This window comes from Ictidomys tridecemlineatus, chromosome 10 (assembly GCF_052094955.1).
Source record: "Ictidomys tridecemlineatus isolate mIctTri1 chromosome 10, mIctTri1.hap1, whole genome shotgun sequence".
In the NCBI taxonomy this organism is placed as follows: Eukaryota; Metazoa; Chordata; class Mammalia; order Rodentia; family Sciuridae; genus Ictidomys; species Ictidomys tridecemlineatus.
Window position 1 is genome coordinate 95,744,272 of NC_135486.1, and position 22,248 is coordinate 95,766,519.

At 37.6% G+C, this 22,248-nt stretch overlaps 1 protein-coding gene across 2 annotated transcripts in view; it reads left to right on the top strand.

The window, feature by feature from the left end:
- The first annotated feature begins 6,690 nt into the window (after positions 1-6,690).
- Odad2 (outer dynein arm docking complex subunit 2) overlaps positions 6,691-22,248 on the top strand; it is a 163,620-nt gene continuing 148,062 nt past the window's right edge. Inside the window, exons 1-5 of one of the 2 annotated variants that reach the window (XM_078023475.1) lie at positions 6,691-6,969; positions 10,411-10,668; positions 16,610-16,767; positions 21,356-21,548; positions 22,001-22,107. In XM_078023475.1, the coding sequence (XP_077879601.1) occupies positions 10,445-10,668; positions 16,610-16,767; positions 21,356-21,548; positions 22,001-22,107 (682 nt within the window). In that variant the 5' untranslated portion in view covers positions 6,691-6,969; positions 10,411-10,444. The remainder of the gene's footprint in view (positions 6,970-10,410; positions 10,669-16,609; positions 16,768-21,355; positions 21,549-22,000; positions 22,108-22,248) is intronic. The other variant, XM_040277619.2, reaches the window with a different exon arrangement.

Below are 22,248 nucleotides of genomic sequence, written 5' to 3' on the forward strand. Positions count from 1 at the left end.
AAGATGTACATGACAGTAGAATGTATTTTGGTATATTACATGGAGTACAATGCATGCCAGTTAGGATCCACTTCTTGTGGGTATATATAATGTAGAGTTACACTGGTCGTGTATTCATATATAAGCAAAGGAAAGTTATGTCTGATTCATTCTATCTTTCCTATTCCCATCCCTTTGATTCCCCTTTGTCTAATCCAATAAATTTCTATTCTTCCCCTTCTTATGCCCTTGTGAGTTAGCATCCTCATATAAAAGAGAACTTTCCACCTTTGGTTTTTGGGGACTGGCTTATTTCACTTATCAAGATAGTCTCCAGTTTTATCCATTTACAGGCAAATGACATCATTTCATTCTTCTTTATGGCTAATATTCCATTGTGTGTATGTATACCACATTTTCTTTATCCATTTATCTGTTAAAGTGCACTTCAATTGGTTTCATAGCTTCACTATTGTAAATTGAGCTGCTATAAACATTGGTGTGGCTGTGTCACTATGGTATGCTAATTTTAAGTCCTCTGGATACAAACTGAGGAGTGGGATAACTGGGTCAAATGGTGGTTTCATTCCAAGTTTTGTAAGGTATCTCCATATTGCTTTTCATAATGGTTGCATGAATTTGCAGTCCCATTAGGCATGGGTGAGTGAAACTTTTCCCCCACATCTTTGCCAATGTTTATTGTTATTTGTATTCTTGATAATTGCCATTCTGATTGGAATGAGATGGAATCTCAGTCATTTTAATTTGCATTTCTTTAATTCTAGACATGTTGACCATTTTTTTCATATATTTTTGGATCAGTTGTATTTCTTCTTCTGTGAAGTATCTTTGCCTATTTGTTAATTGGGTTATTTGGTTTTTTTGGTGTTAAGTTTTTTGAGTTCTTTGTATATCCTGGAGATTAATGCTCTATCTGAAGTGCAGGTCATACAGATTTTCTCCCATTCTGTTGGCTCTTTATTCACATTCCGATTTTCCTTTGCTGTGAAAAAGCTTTTTAGTCTGATACCACTCCCTTTATTCTTTATTTTACTTCTTGTGCTTTAGGATCTTATTGAAGAAGTCGTTTCCAGAGCTGACATGATGGAAAGTTGGGCCTACTTTTTCTTCTAGTAGTGCAGTGTCTCTGGTCTAATGTCCAGGTTCTTGATCCACTTTGTCACTCATTGTTTTGTACATACATTAATTTTAGCTATTAAGAAAAAGAGCACAACATAGATATCACACACCAACTGTTAAATACAAGCATGTGCCACGTCTTGGAGGATGGGGAACCAACCCTGAGAGGTGTTGTGCCATATTGGCACCTTAGCTGAATCCTCAATATGTCATTCCACTACCCCATCAGGATGGCTGCCTCTGGACAATGTGATTCATGGTAATATTGGTGGATCTTATAGTCAGGAGCCTATTGTTATATCTGTGTTGCTCAAAATGAGTTCTTGCCTTGAGGTAATCATTGCTGAGTGCAATATCATAGCTATGGTAATGCTGGTACATATTGTGGGCAGAGAAGGCCCACATATTTGGAATACATATTAGTATTAGTAAAAGAAATCTTTTTTTCCACTCCCAATATGGAAAGGACCTATCATGGTAGCTTGATAAGCAGCGAATCTTTGCTATTGGCAGACTGGACACTTAGCAGTGGCATTAGGTAAGTCAATATTGGCAAGAGGACACTCATGTTGTTGGGATTATGCATGACCTCCATCCCTTCCAAGTTCTTTTACATTTCTTCATATAGATGGTCATCTAGATTCAACAATTTCAATGAAAGGGCACTTTTAACCTCCAAAGTTGTTAGTTTATCTTGTTGGCTACTGTCCTAGTAGAGCAATGGAGCCTTCTGAAGGTGTTGCTGAAGTGCCAGCTTGGAGATGATACCCTTTGAGGTTACAGTGTCTTTCTCCAGGCTTTGGTGTGTGCCTTAAATCAACAGTCATTATATGGGACTGTGGCTCCTAATAGCAAATTACATGGTACTAGAATCAAGAGATGGAAGTAGATAGAAATGACCATCTTTACCTATCATTTGAGGAATGTGTGCTCCCAGTCACCACAAACCTGGGTTTGGCATATTTGGAAGTCCTGGCTCCTAGAGGAGGAATGTGCCACCAAGTCATGGCTGGTACTTTGTGACTTTAAGATCTTTATGCAACAGACTAACAGGCAAGATCACATTTCCTGTGATCCCAAAGGAAAAACTGATCCTTATCATCAGGGGGAGATAGAGTTATTGTCATATAGAGGAATAAAAGAACAATATACTTGGAATCCACGATTCACCTGTGAATTTCATTAAACTTTCTTGCCCAGTTTTGATGTTAAAGGTAAAAATAGAGTAGCGCCCACTTGAAAAGTGTATGTTACTGGGAAATCAGACTCTCCATTAGGTAGGACCAAGATCAACCAACCAGGGAAGCTACCTAAGTAAGCAATGGTGCTGGTGAAAGTTGGGGGGAATCTGGAATGGTAGGAGAGGAGAGATTTGGTATCAGTTGTGACCATGAGACCAGCAGCAGAACCAGGAGGCATATATGTTTCTCTTGTAAATTTCCCCAGGAAAAGAGGCCCACCAGAATCCTGGAGGAGCTGCTCCCAGATGTATTTCACAATGCTGGCGGATACAAGCTGTGCAAGGGATGGGCTATAGTGCAAGACTGGACCATCCTGATGCCCTGCTTCATCCTACCTCTCTGGGAGTAAAGTACCTCTCTCCTCAGCTGCTGGGGAATGTTAATAGCTAATAGCACTCCATTAAAAGACTGAAGATCTCTTTTCTTCCTGGAGACAGCCTGTATCCTGTGAATGGTTGGCAATGACCGGTTAATGGTAGAGGATATATAAACCTAGCCCCTTTGCCTCAATATGGGAAACTCTGTAGGGTTCCAGCATTCTCCATGGGGTATTGATGATTTCACTGCAACTCAATTTCTCTGTAAAATCTTGTTGTCTTTACTCCCCTGAATTTACTCTTCAATAAATTTCTTACATTTTTTTTTTTCAGTATTAGAGTCTACATCCTAGGGAACCTGATGCAAGGGAGCTTGTTAATTCTTTTTTGCTTTTACTTTATAAGTCTACTTCCACAGTATAACCAAATGGCTTCTTTTTTTAAACATATTTTTAAATTCATTCTAATTAGTTATACATGATAGTATAATGCATTTTGACAAACCATACATAAATGGAGTACAACTTCTCATTCTTCTGGTTGTACATGATATAGAGTAACACAGGTCATGTAATCATATGTGAACATAGGGTAATAATATCTGATTCATTTTAGTACCATTTCCACCCCCATATTCCATCCCTCCCATACTTCTCCTTCTGTCTCCTCCCCTCTCCTTCCTTCACTCCTCTCTGTATAGTCCAAAATATCTCTATTTTCCCCTTCCCCCTTATCATAAATTAGCATCCACATATCAAGAGAAAATACTGGGCCTTTCTTTCTTTGGGATTGGCTTATTTCAGAAGGGCTTCTTATCAGCACAAATCAGATCATGCCACTTCCTATTTAAATTTTGAAATAGCTTTCATTTATTCTTAGAATAAAAATTGAACCTTTATTATGGTTTAAAGGGCCTACCTTAAACAATCCCCTTTCCTATCCATCCTTCTCTCCTCTCTGTCCTTTGCTTTCTGTGCTTTATGCCACTGGTCTTTCTGTTGCAGGGACCCTAAATAGAATGTGATAGATTTTTTTTTTTTAATCAAGACTCAAATTGGATAACCCAGTTCTACCAACAGAGTGCCTGGCACATGCTGATATCCAAAAGCATTGATTGAGTAAATAAGTGTCAAGAGGTTAGAATCTAAGAAGGAGCCATTTCACTTCCAGACCATGGGACTGAATCTGCAGTGCATCACTGGGAAATATCTTAGGACATTTGGAGACATGTGAGACTGAGTGTTTTTGATTCTTTGTCCTCTCTAAGGGAAGGTAGGATCTGGTGGACTTGATGTTTAGGACTTCATAAGATTCCATACGATTTTTTCTCATTAGAATTCCTGTTGATATCCCGTTAAACTCCATTAACAAATAATCCTGCCCTGGATGAGGCTTCATTCTACTATGATACAATAGAAATGACTATACTTCCCTGCAACATCTGGAGGCATCATCCTTCTCAGCCCTTTTCTGACTGGGGTATTGAACACTCAGACCAATCTTGCCCACCACTTTTGCCCTTGTTGTGGCCTATAAGTACTTTCGTTGGTGGTCTCACCAGATGGCCCCACACTCTCACCTGGATGAATGAACCTGTTGATTCACCTGTGCACAGAATGGTAAGTGTTGAATTATGTCCCCCTCAAAACTGTTATGTTTTAAGTCCTAACCTGAAGAACCTCAGAGAACAACCTCATTGGATGTAGGGTCCTTTCAGAAGTAGCAAAATTAAAATGAGTTCACTAGACTGAGTGTTAATCCATTAGGCACACAGAGGTAGGCACACCAAGAAAATGTCATGTGAACATGAAGACAACCATCTATATAAGCCAGGAAGAAAAATACGGTGGGGACCCTTCCCTCACTGCTGTTGTGATAGCCTTAAAAACTACTGCACAGAATCTGTGCCTGAAGCTCTACTCCATCTCAGAAGAGGTGATTTGTCCAAGCCAGAGTAGATGTTTCACAGGAAGCATATTTAACTGGCAATAAAATCATAGAGATTGGCCAAAATCTTTGAAGTCTTTCCCAGAAAACCCTGGCAGATCTCTGAAGTTCCACTGGACAGAATGGGTCATGTGTCTATGCTCTCTAGCTGTAGAAAGTGCTGAGAAAAGCCATTGCTTCAACAAACTCCTGGGTGTATTCTTGGTGTTGAGTACAGGGACTTTGCCGGGTGTACAGGCACTTAGATTCTTTTAATTGGTTCTACTGACCATGTCCAAGAAAACGTGGGCCTTGCCTTTCTTATGCCTAGTTCAAACAAGCCATTTTTCACTAGATGATGTGTCAATATTGTTCCTTCCATGTTTCATGTTTGGAGGAGACAGTAACACAGGTCATGTAATCATATGTAAACATAGGGTAATGATATCTGATTCATTTTACTACCATTTCTACTACCAACACAGGAGACAGTGTTTTCGGTAGCTCTCTTTGTGGTGGTAGAAGATAGGCAACAAGACAGACCGGTCTTGGTGTGTCCTTCATGAGGAACATGGAAGATTCTTCCTCATATTGGGTGGTCAGGAAAGGCTGTCATTTAAGCTGAGAGCTGAAAGTTGGCCAATGAAATTTCAGCGTCGTGGCAAGGAAAAATTGGACAGTCATCTAGGACCTCTTCAATTTTGAATATTATTTTCTACTTTTTACTTGAAAAAATCTCAGGTAAAATAAGTTCAAATTTTGCCTTCAGATTAAGCAAGGGGACATTGTGATATTGGTGTGAGTTTGGCACAAGAAGACATGAATGCTCATATCTTGATAGTACCGGCTTTTTCAGCTTTACAAACCATTGTCAAATGCCCTGAACTATAGATTTCTGGCTGGTTTCTATGTTGAGCCCAGTAATGCTCCATCATATTACATAGATGATTTTTAAAAAGTGAAATTAAGTACCTAAATTAGCTTCTTTCAGGAATGCTACAGAACCCTTCTGAATGGTGAACTCTACAGTATTCACCAAATGGTGGCCTGCATTCACTCCACAGGTATGATGCTGTTGTTGTCTCAAAGTGTCTCATCTATCTTTTTAAAGGGCTCCCTTATATACCTAAGGGCACTAATCCCTTTCAGACAGGTTACTACACTTCTCTACTGCATATGGTTCCTTTAGGCAAAAGGATTCCACTCCTAACCACTTTTATTGCTTCAAAAAGAGAAGAATACAAACAAAATAAAACAAAGGCCAGATATCTCTATCTCATATTCCTAAGTGTCTACAGAAAGGTTCCATTCTTGAACTGCTGCAGCATAACATTCTGACATACACTACCCTAACATCATTCCAAAGCCTCTTTGACTTTGGGAAAGAATCAGGTTTAGTTTCAAAACACTCTTTGACCTTCAATTAAGTGTACTCTATCCAGACCTTGGTTACTAAACATTCTGCCCTCTAAAGTAGTATACTGCTCATTCTGTTTTATTTATTTATTGTTTTACTTCGAATATTTTCTTTTTGCCAGTCCCTCAGTCCCCAGAGTTTGTTTTTTTTTTTTTTTCAGAGTTGGGCTTCTTGATAGTAGTGTGTCTCCTGGTGAGATCAAGACTATCTTGATGGACAAAGGTAAAATACATTAAAAAGCTTTAATAAAAGATAGCGGAAAGGTTTTCTTTTCATTCAAGTTCTTTGAGGAGCAATTTCTTCTTTTCTAGTGATATTAGAATGTTTGGAAAGAGAAACATAATCCCTATGCTATTTTCGAGAGTTCTGGAGCCATAAGGTACACAAAATACACTTATCTGGAAGCCTTTGGAGAATCACAGAAACCATGTTTCTAAGGACTTTTTTTTTTTCTACTTTTTGCTTTCTGTTTCATTTTATGTGGCTGCTAAAAGCCCCTCAACTGTCCCCCAGTTTACTTTAAAGATACGACAGGTCCCACTGCCCAGAATGAGTGGGGATGAATACTCCAGTCCTGGAGGAAGAAAGTTGATCGAACAGTTTCCAGGGAGGGGACTAGAGTGGCAGCAGCAGCAGCAGCAGGTTGCCGACCGACGCTGGTGGAACCCAGTGCAGAGCGTCGCCGGAATTCGGAGCAGCGGGTTCAGCGGGAAACTTGGGACGCGGTGGAGCTGGGGGGACCTCAGTGACAGACACCGCTGCGGTCCCGGCGGGGAAGCGCGGCATTGGAAGACGGCAGCGGCGCTCAAGGAGGTCCCCGAGGCCGTACCCTCCGCGGAGCGGCGACGCCGAGCGCTGGGCGCCGACGCGGGGTGTTTACTGGCGTCCTAGCAACCGGCTCGGACGGCGCGGCGCGGACCGCGGGGCGGGCTTCGGGAGGCCGCTGCAGGTGGGTGCAGCCGCGGGGGGACCCCGCGCCCTGCTGAGGGTTTTGCAGACGTTGGCGATGGTTGAGGGACCGGGGCCGCTCCCAGACCCCGCTGCCGTTTCTCTCTCAGTCTTCCCTTTCTCTGCTAGGAGCAGAGCTCGGCTCCCTCTCCATCCTTCTCCCACCCCAATCTGTCACCTTCCCCGCCTCGGCCGGGCTCGGGGACCTCAGGCTCCTCCGACCCGTTTCCACCGGTCCAGGCCAACTCCTCTCCCCAGCCGCTCCGCCGCTCCCTCGGCTCCCGCCCCTCCTAGCCTGTCCCTCCGCCCGCTCACTGCGTCCTCACTCTCCTCTGGGTCTCTGCTGCCCCTTCCCGCCAGGTCCGACGCCTCCGCCTTGTGAAGTGTGGGATGGGTGCCAGCGTCGCACCGCTTTGGGGTCGGGTTTTATTCAGGGCCTTGATCGCGTCAGTTGTGAAATTTTAATTTTTCTGTAGGTCCTAGTGACCAGCTTCTCGATGTGAGAATGCTGGTGTGTGCGCTGACCCCCCACGGAGGCGACCAGCCACGAGTGGAGATTTCAGAGTGGATGGCCACATTTCCATCGCTTTCTAAAGAGTTTGGTTTTGCTTCCGCTCCAGGGGCACAGAGATTGGGCACGAATGGGTTTCATTTTATTAATGATAGTCGAAGCTCAAATCGGATTAGGAAAAAGAAAAAACAAATTCTACCTACTGGAGCTGAAGAGAAAAGGAGGGGACTGTGTGATTCCCAGTTGGTGTAAACAAACACCTACATGGAAACCTTTTTCCTCTTATCTTTGAACTTTTTTTCCTTTAAAATTTACTTTATTTCAAATATATATACAATGTGTTTGCACATATTCGTCATAATCATGTTTTTTTTTTTTAGGCCTAAAGACTTAATGGATTGGTGATGGGTAGACACCAGAAGCAGCCCATCTTGATAAGTTTTGGTTTTTGTATTTTTACCTGAGTTATGCTGACCATGTTTGAACACTCCCCCCACCCCCAGTAATATTGCACTTGTCTTCTGGATTGACATAGATCCCCTAAGGTTTGCTCAGGGCTTCTGCTAACCAGCTTTCTTGAATAAAGCCCGTATATCCCTGTGGCTCCTGGATCACTTGCAGTAGAAAACAATTTGAATAGATTCGAATGTAAGTTTCACTTACATTTCTATAAAATTTCTCATGACAAAAAGAATTTTATTTTTGCATTTATTAGTTCCTTTCTAAAGTGTTTTCTAAGAAGTTATTGTATGGTATGTTGACTTCCACAATTTTATGTAATCTATGCAATTTCACATTATTCTTAAAAAAGGTGCAGGAAGGAAATGATGCAATCACTACATCTTTATAAGATCACCTAAACAAATACTATGCTTAAAATTAAAAAAAAAAAGAACAGAACTGTCCATCAAAGCCTTTGTGTGTAAGATAAAGCTGTTTGCACTTATTCTTCGTTTATACTTATTCTCATGACATGGGGAAACTCAAATGCCACACTAACATCAATATGTGCTTATATATTTGAATCTAAAACATTTTCTGTCAATTAACAATAGAAACAAAATAACAAAAATATTGTACACTAATTATATTTATATTGTATTTCACTAGTGCTATCTATCTTGATCAGTTGTTTCAAGCCTATCTGATCCAACACTTGGGTTTTTGTAATAAATATTCTATAATACTATTCTGAAATCAAGGTCATATATAATAATCCTACATATGTAATATAGTTTGAAATATTGATAATACTCTAATTGCAAAAGGAAAATTGAAAGGAAAATAATTATAAATGCTTAGGTACCACTACCCTAGAATATATAAGAAAGTTTTCAGATGCTACTTAGGCCAAATGCAGGCTGATTGAAGTGTGTCATTGCAACTTTAATTTTGTCCATAACATTGCCACCAATAGCATGCCTTTCCAAAATGCTGAGCTCTTGGTAAAATGAAATATGTACAGTTTTCCTTTCATTTATATGACAGTTACAATCCTGGAAAATTCAGCATGTTATGCTATGTATGTTAAAACTGGGAAAAAATACTTGGTGATTTTTGTAAAGTACGAAAAATTCCAGGATCACATATTGCTTATCTGAAGTTTTTCTCTGACCAGATACTTGTAGGTTGCAACAGAATTCTTCCTCTTGGGTTATTGTCCTACACAAAAGGACATTGGGCATTCTTTACCTTCATCACTAAGTGCCATTGGTGTTCTCTTTCTTTCATTTTGGTAACTAGATACCTTTATAATATTTCTATACTGCTTCTGAGTAGGAATTAGTGCCCTTTTTAGAGTGCTGAAATCCTTTTATTGGATTTCAAGATTTAATACACTATGGAAAATTTAATCTCCAAGTCATTTCTGTAGAATCTTATATTTCTGGACCTTTGTAATAACAATGGATAAAAAAACTGAATATATTCGATATTTAACTTTGTAACCATTTATCTAGTATTCAGGAAAGAAGATTTTAATGATCAGTATTATTATAAATGAGAACACACACAAGTATAGTTTATTTGAAAACAAAAATACCTATTGTGAATTAACATCAGAACTTGTATTCAAAATTGATTCCTATTTAATGTCACAGATAATGTCATCTTTAAAAAGATCTTTTAAAGACTAAATTTTGATTTAGCCAAGGTGAAATTTATTTCATTTGAATTTTGGTTTTAAATATTATTGTTAGACTGTTTTTGATAGCCACTTTAGATAACAGTCCAAGAAGACTTTCTCTTCTTGTTTCTGTCACATTTGTTCTCAAAAAAGTTGTGACTCACAATAAAATTTTTTTTTCATTCTGTGCAATATGAATGGGCAGGGGATATAAAATTTGGATTGTTAAAATATTCTGATGATAGGATCGATATGTTCTATACTAACTTTCAGAAAAAATTAAAGTTATACTTCACAATTTCATTCTTATCCTGTTTCTTATTAATTCAAAAGGCACTCGGGGGAACTTACAGAAGTTGCAGTATAATTCTAAATGATGTCTGGCCCACATCAAATAAGCACTTCTCACTCAAACCTCCAGCACCCCAGCAGAACTGTGTGAAGCAAGGCACTTGCTGCCAGCCACCTCCAGTTCTTTTTCCACTCTTTGAATTTTCTGTTTGGGTTTTCTTTCCAGCTGTTTGAATTCTCTTTCTTAGGCCTGAGACTCTTAGAAAGAAGTTATTAATTTCAGAGCAGGCAGATATTGGAAAGTCCTTTGATTCTGGTCAGGTTTATTTATTTATTTCATTATTTACTTTGTAAACCTATTTTATTGAATTGAAGAGTAGTTAGATAATTAAAAAGGGAGCCTCTCAGATGAAGAGACAGAATGTGGGTTGGGTTATACTGGTTTAAATTCTTGGAAAATGTTCCAGGGGAAAGGTGGATGCTCTTCCCTGCTCTAACTCTTTCTACTCCTACAGAGTGTGAGCTCAGATCCCAGCTTTAGCTGTTCCCATGGGCGTGGCACTCACAAGATCTGCACAATGGACTGCTGCGGGTTATGGCACTGGAACCCTGGAGATTACCCCCCTGAACGAGGAGATATTGAAAGAAATTATTGTGTTTGTGGAACATTTTATTTATAAATATCCCCAAGAGGCAAAATTTGTTTTTGTAGAACCACTTGAATGGAATACAGATTTGAAGCCCTCAGCATTTCAATCAGGTTATTTTTTCAGGTAAGCCATTTCATTACTTCTAGAATTTAATATCATCATTGTCTCTGTTTTTATTGCCTGATTGTGGGTTTTGCACAAGTCATGTACCCTCTTCGAATCTCAGAAATCCTCTCAACAAGGGATTGTAAACTGGAGGCACTCAGATGAAATTTGAGGATACCTCAGTTGGCCAACGTAGTGTTTATATATTTTTCAAATTTAAATTTCATTTTCTTTTGATAAAGGACACATTCTCCAGGTCACCATTCCCCACATTCACTGCTGCCTCATGCTTGGCCTGTTCATCTATCCAAATTATCTGTCAGATGTCAGTCATTGGTTTTGTGACCTCTGATATAGACGAAAATCTCTTCTTGTATTTAAATTTCATTTCCTGTAGTGATGAGGAGAGTGGTGAATTTTGCTCAATATAAGAATGAGACAACATAATTAGTGCTCTTCTCAAATGAGATCCTTTTGAATATGGGATAAAAAAAATCCTACCACCAGCTTGAACAAGTGGTATGAATTCATCTTTTTTGGTTATAAGTAAATAAATAAACATATATATATGTTTATTTATTTACTTATAACCAAAATGTATACTTGTATGTATGTATATACATACATACAAGTATACATATACACATTTAGATTGTATAATAAGTAAGTAAGCAAATGGATAGTTACTTTAGCAGAGATGCAGCCTCAGTTTATTGTGTTCTCTTGTCTACTTCCTTGGCCACTTTTGGTTTTGCAAATACACTTTTCAAATCTGACCTTTTCAAAAACAGTCCCCTAGCTGGCCAAAGGTTCCTGTGCTTTTCCTCCTTCTTCCCTTTGGGATTATATTTGTGACAACAAGGTCAGAAAATCATTTTTAGAACTTAAAACACATTCTTGAACTGCATTTAAGAGCTCTTTAGTTCTTATATTGGTCTTCTTTCTCTGAACAAAGAACCAAGAACAAAGTTATTGTTGTATTTTATGTCTGATTCTTCCAAGGGTCACTTTTTCCCAAAGCACTGGTCATTACCTGAGGCTTCATTGATCCCAACTAAGTTCAGTGTTTTTTTCTTACCTTTGAAGGATGAACTCATCTGCAAAACCAATTAAAAACACATTAACTACTTTGTACAAAGATGACTTTAAAGCAGATGACAGAAAAGAATATCAAGATTGTCACTGTATCTGGCTTCTGCACTCATTCTGTGTTCCAAGTACAAACACAACCACATCTGCCTACTAATTTTGTGGAAGTATCACACACCTCAAATGTGTCACTTTTTTCCTTCTCTATCCTTGTCCAAGTTCTTTTTGCTTTATTTTGTAATTGTATCTCTGCATAATCTTTATGCACAATACTCCATCCTAAGAAAGGTGTTTTGATACCATGTATATTTTGAAACAACTGCTCCCTGATTGTCTTCTGTAAGATTTACTATGCAGCTTTTTCTTCGTGTAATTTTTCTAGCCATTGCTTTAATTTTTGACCTTGATTGATGATATCTTTGATGTTGATGATGAAAGAAGTTTGGTACTTGTTTATTGTATTGGAAGGCATACATGTTTATGTGACTCTGATGAAAACCTGATAGATACTGCTTGTTTCAAAGAATGCAAAGGATACAGTTGAGGTTTTGGTGATAACCAAAGTATCAAATGCTTCTGACTATACCAAACCTAAGGATGTTCAGCAATGTGTAACCACTTGGTGTTTGTTACAAAGCAAAGAAGATAAATCAGAGATGCTCTTATGGTCTAGAAGAAACTATTATTAAAATAGCCCCATCAGTAGTTCATTCTTTGCTCCTTTGGTTTACCTGAATTCATCTGGCTTAGCTTCTGACCCTCAGTGCACTATTTATACATTTACTTGAAGTGAGGAAACTGTTTTCCTTTGAATTCTGAGTGTCTGTGCATAAGGACAAAGTCATCCTGAAAGACTTGAGTCTGGAGTCCCTTGGTTGTGTTTCCACCACTTAACAATGTCCTTGGATGTTTTTATATAAAGGAATGTTTTTCCTTGCACATGTACTTTCTCTCAGGTCTTTTGTTCTGAGACAAATCAATTTTATCTACCCTGAGTCTGTGAAGTAGGCAAGCTACCCTTTGTATTGGTATCTGAAGATATTGATGAGACTGTGTTTTTATTTGTGGACTTATTTCTTATTTGATTTTGTACATCTCCAGATGCATTCTCTGTGGAAGCCAATAAAAGTTTGATCAGCCTTCTGAATCAGGCGAGTGAACGTCTGACATTTGAAACTGAACCTTTACACATATTGAAAAGGTTTTACATTTCATCACTATCTTCTTTCCCTTTGTGGGGACTGCTATTAATTGCATAGCCACAGCACTTTTCACATGTTGCATAATTCATCTTTTCTTCTAGAATTGTTTCCAACAAACTTGTCCTGTAGTAACATCTGTCGTCATCTCTCCATGTTTAACTTGTTTTGGGAAAGTATCTTTACATTCATTTCCACAAGAATAATAGATGTCTTTTTATTCCCACTTACAATTGCTTTTTGTTCTTAGCAAGAAAAAATGAGATTAATAATCTTCCTAAAACATTTCAGAATGAATCCCCAATTCATTGTCAGCTGAAGACAAATGACATCAAACAATGGTAATACCATCTAGATTAGTTAGCTTTTCATCGCTGTGACCAAAATACCCAACAAGAACAATTTAGAGGAGAAAAATTTATTTTGGGTCATGGTTTCATGGTTAGCTGAGTCCATTTCTCTGAGATGGAGGTGAGGCAGAACACTGGGAAGGACTTTGTAGAGGAAAACTTTTCAGCTCTTGGCAGCCAGCAAGGAGAAAGTAAAAGGAGAGAGGGGGATGGGGAGGCATGTCAGAGACAAAATATAGTCCCCAAGGCCATACCCCCAGTGACCTACTTCCAGCCATGCCCCACTTGCCTGCAGTTATCACCTAGTAATCCATTCACATTACCAATGTATCAAATGATTAATTCCACTGATGAGATTACAGCTTTCATAATCTAATCAATTCATCTATGAACATTCCTGCATGCCTAACACATGAGCTTCTTGGGGGACACCTCAGATGCAAACCCTAACAATAGACTGGTGGTATTGAGAGCTGAGATGATTTGATTCTCTAGACCGGAGCTTGGGAAATACATAAATTGGTCAATTATTCAGAATCACTATGGGAAAAATATTATTACCTACTCTTTTCTTTTCTTCTCTGATAGAACTATGTTTTGTGAATCATGTCTGCTCTGTTATTACAAATGTTTTACTTACAAATGTCATTCCACTGTGTCTCAGTGATATGTATGAGTTGGGACAAAGTATAGGTTAGCTGGAAATTAGATTGGCGGATCCTGGTCCCTGCAGTAATGCACACTTTGAGCACAATTTATACCATTCTGGGCCTTTGTTTTCTGATCAATGTAGTGAAGGTATGAACTACACAATCACTCAGTCTTAAAAAAATGAATGTTTTGAGCCCAATTCCAGTTTAAAAGTATTTTTATCAAGACTGTGGATTGCATTAGCAACACATTCTTGAGCTTCATAAATTGGGTGCATTGTTTTTCTTTCCAAGGGCACATTCTTCCCATGTTAGTTATGGTGAAGCTGGAAACTGAAACTTACTCTTATGCATCCCCTCTATAGCTGGTACTTTCCCACTTCTCTTTTAAGGTACAGGCTTCAAAGGGTACCAGCAGTGAAAATGCCACGTAGGCACTTCAGTCCTCCAATTTCTCATCAGGAGTTTCACTGTCTCCAATGAAGCAGTTTGACATTTTTAGTATTTGGTCATCCTCCCAACTTAGCCCTCTTATCATCCATTTCCCTTGAGGGACCAGCCCTTTAAAATGACTAACCTTCAGGTACAGGGCTCTAAGAAATCTTAATCCTAAAGCCTTTATTTCATAAGCTGAATTTTGTTGAAAATATACATACATATCATTGGTAACTCAAGAAGCATTTCATTTATTCACAGATAGTTATTGAGCATCTCTGTTTTGTTATTATTTGAGGTACTGGGGATAGAGCAGTATCTTATCTGTCACAGATAGTGCCAGACTGACAGTCTCTGTATTAGCTTCCTATTGCTGCTGTAACAAATTACCACACATTTAATAGCTTGCTATCTTATCGTTCTTCAGGTCAGAAGACTAACATGAATTTGCAGAGCTAAAATCAATGTGTTGGCAGAGCTGTGTTCCTTCCGGAAGATCAAGGAGAATTTGTCCTTTCCTTCCCCAGTTTCTTGAAGGTCCCTGCATTCCTTGGTTCTGCATCACTCTGACCTGTTTCCATTGTCATTTCACTTCTGACTCTGACCCTCCTGTTCTCCTTTTATAAGGATACTTGGGATTACATCTATCTCAGATCATCCAGAATTGTCTTCTCATCTCAAGAACCTTAACTTGATCCATCTGCAAAGTCTCTCTTTCTATGTAAGGGAATGAATCCACAGGTTTGGCAAATTAGGATGTGGGCATTTTGAGGGGATATCATTCTGTCTCCCACAGTCCCTAAGTGCTTGTTTCTATTCTAGTGAGATAATGAGTTGGTTCTGGATTAATGTCTCCCAAAGGGCCATGTGTCTTAGTTCTCAGCTTGGTGTTTTAGGAACCTGTAAGAAGTGGTAGAACTTTTTTATTTTTTTTAAAATACATTTGTAAGACCATTTATTTATTTATCTATTTATTTATTTAATGCGGTGCTGAGGATTGAACCCAGTGCTTCGCATGTGCTAGGCAAGCACTCTACCACTGAGCCACAACCCCAGCCCCAAGGTGGTAGAACTTTTAAGAGATGGAGCCTGGTGGAAGGAAGCTAGGTGGTTAGGGGCATGTCCTGGAAGGGGATATGTTTCTCTTGCCCCTCTTCTTCCTTTCTTTTTGCTTCCAGTCTCTGTAAGATGAGCAGATTGCACTACCATGCTGTCCCTGCCATGTATGTTGGCTTGTCACTGGTCCAAAGCAACATGGCCAAATGGTCACGAAGTGGAATCTCTGAAACTATAAGGCAAAAAAAAGCCTTTCTTCCTTTTAAGTTTAGTATCTTCAGTATTTTCCAGTAACAAAAAAACTAACAGTGTCAGTGGCAAGTAATATGGGTCTGTCAGATTCATTCTTCCTGGTGAACTAGGCACATTTCACATCTACTTATCTGCAACTCAGTTATGTTAGATCAAGTCTTAATATGTGGGTGGTGTAAACACCGATATCAATGTATAATTTTAAACAAAGCTAGACAATTTAATCAATGTTATAAGTGGTAGAAATCTGTAGAAATTTCATTTCCAGAAAAATGCTTTGATAGTTTTTAAATGCCAACCTAAAAATTTAAAATGAAAAAAATAAAATTGACAGAAAGAAATCCAAGAGACCCAATAATGTATGATCAGGAAAAGCCCATTTAGCCCATTATCCTCAGGTGAACCAAATGAGTGAGTTTAGCGGAGCGATAATCCACAAAGAGGATATAATTTGCCTTTTTGTCATAGCTTTTATCTTCATAAATACAGGGTAGAGAAGAAAATTCCTAACCACTAATCACTGTGATGTAAACAATTTATAAATAAGATAACGTTAGAAATCCTCAAGCATAAGTGGTTCAGTAGAACCAGTGCTTTTTAAAAAGGATGTCAGAAACCAACATACTGTCAGAGAAACAAAAATGAAACTGTAATTAGTTGAGTTCGATTGTGAATTCTGGAAATTGCTTAACATTTTGTTTTCTGCATGTGTCCTGTTGCTCACTATAATTGCTGGTAAGTTTGGGGATTTAAGTGTCTGAGTGGGTATGCAAAGAAGGAAAATAGATTTGTTTCCAAACAGAGGTTCTTACATTTCTTGCGTATTATAATGAGACATAATAATAATCTGTGTAAATGTCTTAAATTTAACTTCTACTGACATCCAGGTAACACGAAGCTTTCATTTTTTTTTCCTTTCCATCTTTAGTGAAACAACAGTTGAATCACAAGAAGTGGATAAGAATGGACAGCCTTTGCTGTTTCTCTCTGTACCAAAAATTAAAGTTAGGAGCTTTGGGCAACTGGCATGCCTGTTATCCATTGCCAAAGACACAAAGCTGAAGGAAGCACAAGCGTGTATTGAAGGTGATATTTATGCCCCTGTCTGGGATTTGAACTTTTAGAAGCATAATCTTGTGTGTGTGTGTGTGTGTGTGTGTGTGTGTGTGTGTGTGTTGGGGAGGGTGTCATTTACTAAGGTCTGTTTAAAAAGATCTACCATTTAAAAGGTGAAAAGTCAAGCTGGGGTTGTAGCTCAGTGGCAGAGTACTTGCCTAGCATGTGTGAGGTACTGAATCCAATCCTCAGCACCACAAAAAAAATAAATAAATAAAATAAAGATATTGTGTCCATCTACAACTAAAAAAAATTTTTTAAAGGTGAAAAGTTATATGTGCCCCTTCATGAGAATGCCATTAATTTTCCTTAGCTAAACTGCTATGTTCATATCAAATTTCGGCTTTAAAATAAAAGGCCTGATCCTTTACCTTACCATTAGTAGGCTTGTAGGTCTCTCATTTTTCCATGTGATTTAAACTGGAAAGCCAAGTGGCCGGTAGCCTATAAGGTCACATTGGAAGAGAAGATAGACCTCCAGGACCAACTTCTGAATTCACTCTCTCTCTTGACATGCTGCTATGATGGATGATCATTTGTTTCCTTTAAATGAAATGTGGGCTCTTCCTTTAGCAGAGATGGCCCTTAATACATCCCATTTCCATTTTTCTTAGTCATGTTCCATACTACATCTCACAGCCTTCTGTGAATAGTTATAGTCATTCAACTCGACAGGAAATATTTTTCTTCTTTCATTATCATCTAACCATCTAACATGCAAAAAAAAATGGGATTGGTTTCCTGCTATAATTGTGTTATAAATGTTTCTTTTCAGTAGAAATGCCTAATCATAGGTAATAATGTGTTGTCTCTGTGTGATGTTTTTCTGGAATTATGTGACCAGTGGATCCCAACACAAGGTCCTTGAGTTCTGCCCATTTCTGTGGGAGATGTGCAGATAGTCCTTAAACAAACAAACAAACAAAAAAAGGTGTCAGTCTCACCATAGCAGCATCTTTTATCTCAAACCTACTCTTCATTTGGGGACGCTATGCACATCAAAGCTGCTTTCCTAACAGGGATGAAATCTTGAATGTAAAGCTAAATTCCAATAGTAGTTGACAGGTGAGACAAAATACATGGAATGCTATATATATATATATCTGGTTTGACCAAATATTCTTTCCTACATTTTGTCCATTTTATAACAGTTCAGGCGAAATCCTTAACTTCAGGTCTCAATTGCATAGTACATGGCAATTTGGTAGTCAGGTTTATGACTTCCCTTAGAATTCACCTAGTATGAATTTTTTAATGTTTTTTAAACATTTTATTGGTTCTTTTTAGTTATACATAACAGTACAATCTAGTTTAATATAATTATACAAGCAGGGAATATATCTTAATTAGGACCCCATTCTTCTGGATGTACACGAGGATAAGATTTACTGTGGTGTATTCATGTATGTACATAGAAAAATTAAGTCAGATTCATTCCACTGTCTTTCCCTTTCCTATCCCCCCTTCTTTTCCTTCTTTCCTCTTTGTATAATCTACTGAATTTCTATTCTTCCTCACTCTTCCCCTTACTGTGGATTAGCTTCCACATATCAGAGAAGACATTCAACCTTGGCTTTTGGGGATTGGCTTATTTCTCTTAATATGATAGTTTCCATATCCATCCATTTACTGGCAAATTATAAAGTCATTCTTTTTTATTTTTTTATTTGTTCTTTTTAGTTATATATGAGAGTTAGTTATATTTTGACATATTGTACAAACATGGAGTATAACTTCCTATTCTTATAGTCATAAATGATGTAGAGTTACACTGACAGTGTGTTCATATATGAACATAGGGTTTGATTTATTCTACTGTCTTTCAGATTCCTATTCCCCTTATCTTCCAATCATTCCCCTTTATCTAATCCAAAGTACTTCTATTCTTCCCTCCCCCATCCTTATTGTGTTAGCATCCACATATTAGAACATTTGGCCTTTGGCTTTTTTGGGGATTGGCTTATTTCACTTAGCACGATAATCTCCAGTTCCATTTATTTACCAGCAAATGCCATAATTTCATTTGTTAGAGCTGAGTAATATTTTATTGTGTATATATACATTATTTTTTCATCCATTAATCTGTTGAAGGGCACCTAGACTGACTCCATAGCTTAGCTATTGTGAATTTAGCTGATATAAACATTGATGTGTCCGAGTCACTATAGTGTGCTGATTTTATGTCCTTTGGGTATATAATGAGGAGTAGGATAATTGGGTCAAATTGTGGTTCCATTCCAAGTTTTCTGAGGAATCTCCATACTGCTTTCCAGAATGGTTGCACCAATTGCCAGCCACACCAGGAATGTACATTTTCCCCCACATCTTTGCCAACATTTATTGTTACTTGTATTCTTGATAATTGCCATTGTGACAGGAGTAGGATGAAATCTCAGGGTAGTTTTAATTTGTGTTCCTCTAATTGCTAGAGATGTTGAACACTTTTTTCATATATTTTCTCGCTGATCATATTTCTTCTTCTGTAAACCGTGTGTTCATTTCCTTTGCTCATTTATTGATTGGGTTATTTGCTTTTTTTGGTGTTAAGTGTTTTGAGTTCTTTATATATCCTGGAGATTAATACTCTGTCTGAGGTGCTGGTGGCAAAAAATTTTCTCCCATTTTGTAGGCTCTCCCATTCTTCATGCTCTTATTTCCTTTGCTATAAAGAAGCTTTTTTAAAACAATGCCATCCAGTTTAGAAATTTTTAATTTTACTTCTTGTGTTTTAAAAGTCTTATTAAGGAAGTCAGTTCCTGACCTGATATGTGGGAGTGATGGGCCTACATTTTTTTCTAGCAGGTGCAGGGTTCTGGTCTAATTCTTAGGTCTTTATCCATTTTGAGCTGAGTTGTGTGTGGAGTGAGAGATGGGATGAATTTCATTCTATTACATATGGATTTCCAGTTTTCCTAGCACCATTTGTTGAAGAGGCCGTCTTTTCCCCAATGTGTTTTTAGTGTCTTTGCCTAGTATGGGGAACCATATTTATGTAAGTTTGTGTCTTCTATTCCATACCATTGGTCTTCAGGCCTGTTTTTGTGCGAATATCGTGCTACCTTTGTTATTATAGCTCTGAAGTATAACTTAAGGTCTGGGATTGTGATGCTTCCGGCTTCACTTTTCTCACTGAGGATTGCTTTGGCTATTCGGCGTCTCTTATTTTTCCAAATGAATTTTGTGACTTCCTTTTCTAGTTCTATGAAGAATGTCATTGGAATTTTGTTGACAATTGCATGGAATCTGTGTAGTACTTTTTTTAGTATGGCTATTTTAATAATATGAATTCTGCCTATTTAAGAACATGGGAGGTCCTTCCGTCTTCTAAGGTCTTCTTGAATTTCTTTATTTAGTGTTCAGTAGTTTTTATTATAGAGATCCTCCACATCATTTTTTAGATTGATTCCCATGTATTTTTTTTTTTTTGAGGCTATTGTGAATGGGATGGTTTCACAAATCTTTATGACGTAACAGGTTGATGAGTCAAATTGCTGGGCAATGGCTGATTCCTTGGTCTCTTTCTCATGGCTTCTCTTCTTCCCACCCATGCAGTCCTTTCTTCAGTCTTAAGCCTTCAATACAATTTCTTGGTGGCATAGCCATTTCCTGTTAGAAAGTTAAGACCATCATTTCAATCAAGTCAAACTTTCTTAACTAGTCCAATTGGCATCAACCCCTAACTTGTCCCAAGAAATATGAATTTTCATCTTTTTTGAAGTGCTTCATTCCAAACAAGTTTTTCACCTTTTCCTCCCTCATTTCAACTACATTGGATTTTTTAATTTTTTTAGGTATAGTTGTACACAATAGCTTTATTTTATTTATTTTTATGTGGTGCTGAGTAATGAATTCAGTGCCTCGCATCTGCTAGGCAAGTAAGTGCTCTACCGCTAAGCCACAATGCCAGCCACACCACATTGTTTTTGATAGTCACCAAATTCTGTTTTCAGCATTTCTAGGTTCAAAGTGTACATCTATGTCAGCCCTGTTCATGAGTTTGTATTTAAGCTTTTGTACATAATATTGGTACATATGTAAATGGCTATATTTATTTTTCTAACTCTAACATCAAAGGGCATTGAAAATACAAACATTTAGAACAAGTGGAAAAGAATGACAGTGGATCTGTCGACTGAAGGGATCATGCTATTTATAAAAGAAAACCTTTATGAACCTTGAGCACCGACACACAGACACAGCTCTATAAGTGATTCTTTTAAAGAGATTAATATTTATATTCTGAATAAATGAATTGAATGCCTATTCTGAACAATGCCTCATCTTCAGTAAGGAGGGGATCAAAGGCAGGGGCAGGAACCCAATTTGTTTTGGTCTTTGTTCTGTTAGAAAAATAATGTACATAGATGATACTATAGTACAAGCAAAACATCCAAAGGTCTAAGTTCCTAAGTATGATAGAGATGAATTCTAGTTGGGTCAATCAGAGAAAGCTTAATGAAAGATAGACATTTAAGAGGGTTTGATGGATTTGTTAGTCTTTGTGTATTTGTCCTGGAAGACAAGAGGATTATTTTTATTTACCTTTCTTTTTTGTCAGGTAACAGAGACCCAGTAGTAAAAATCTTGGGCTCCGAATTTGGTGAAATGAAAGAAGACTCCATTGCCTTAAATATCCTTAATAAAATTAAAGCAGATGATGACCATGAAAATGAGATTAAGATGAAGATTGCCATATTGCTTAAGGAACTAGATCTGCACCTTCTCAATCATACCCTAAAATATATTTCACTGTGAGTCTTTTCTCAGAGAAATCTAAAAACTTAGTTGCAAAAGTTGCTTTCAAAGTTTTAAAGGAAAAATGCCAAAAAAAGTATGGAAATTATTTATTTTCAAAGACTCTTTAAGACAACGACAAAGTCTTAAATTATAGCACAAATACCATACAGAGTTTATATAGTTCCAAATGTATTCATATTTATAGTATTTTCTAGTAGTATGGCATTATTAAAAATGATATGAATATTTGAATATTTGCATATAATTAGTGTTACATCCAACACGAATCACTAATTCATTGATGTTTTGATAATGTTGTTACAAGATTAAAATGTGACTAAGTTTAACTAAAATTTTAATTACAAAAAAAAGAGCGATTCCTTTTTATATAATGGAATATGTTCATGTATTTCCTGTAGATTCTGTTTTAAAGTGCTTAAGCTAATTTTTTGAACATTTATTGCAGGCAAATAAGTCTAAATCCAGTGACTGTTAAGAAGGATATAGAGCTGCTCCAAAGTTTTTCAGGAAAAGGAGAAAAAACAGTCTTGGAATCTATTGAGTATACCTCAGGTTTTGTATCAGATATATTTTACTTATTTACTTTTTTTCATAACTACATTTCCAAAATGCTTTCCTTGGCTACATCAGAGTCATGTATTTAAGAAAATGAAAACTTAAAACTTTTACAGTATCTTGTTGATGCCAACACAT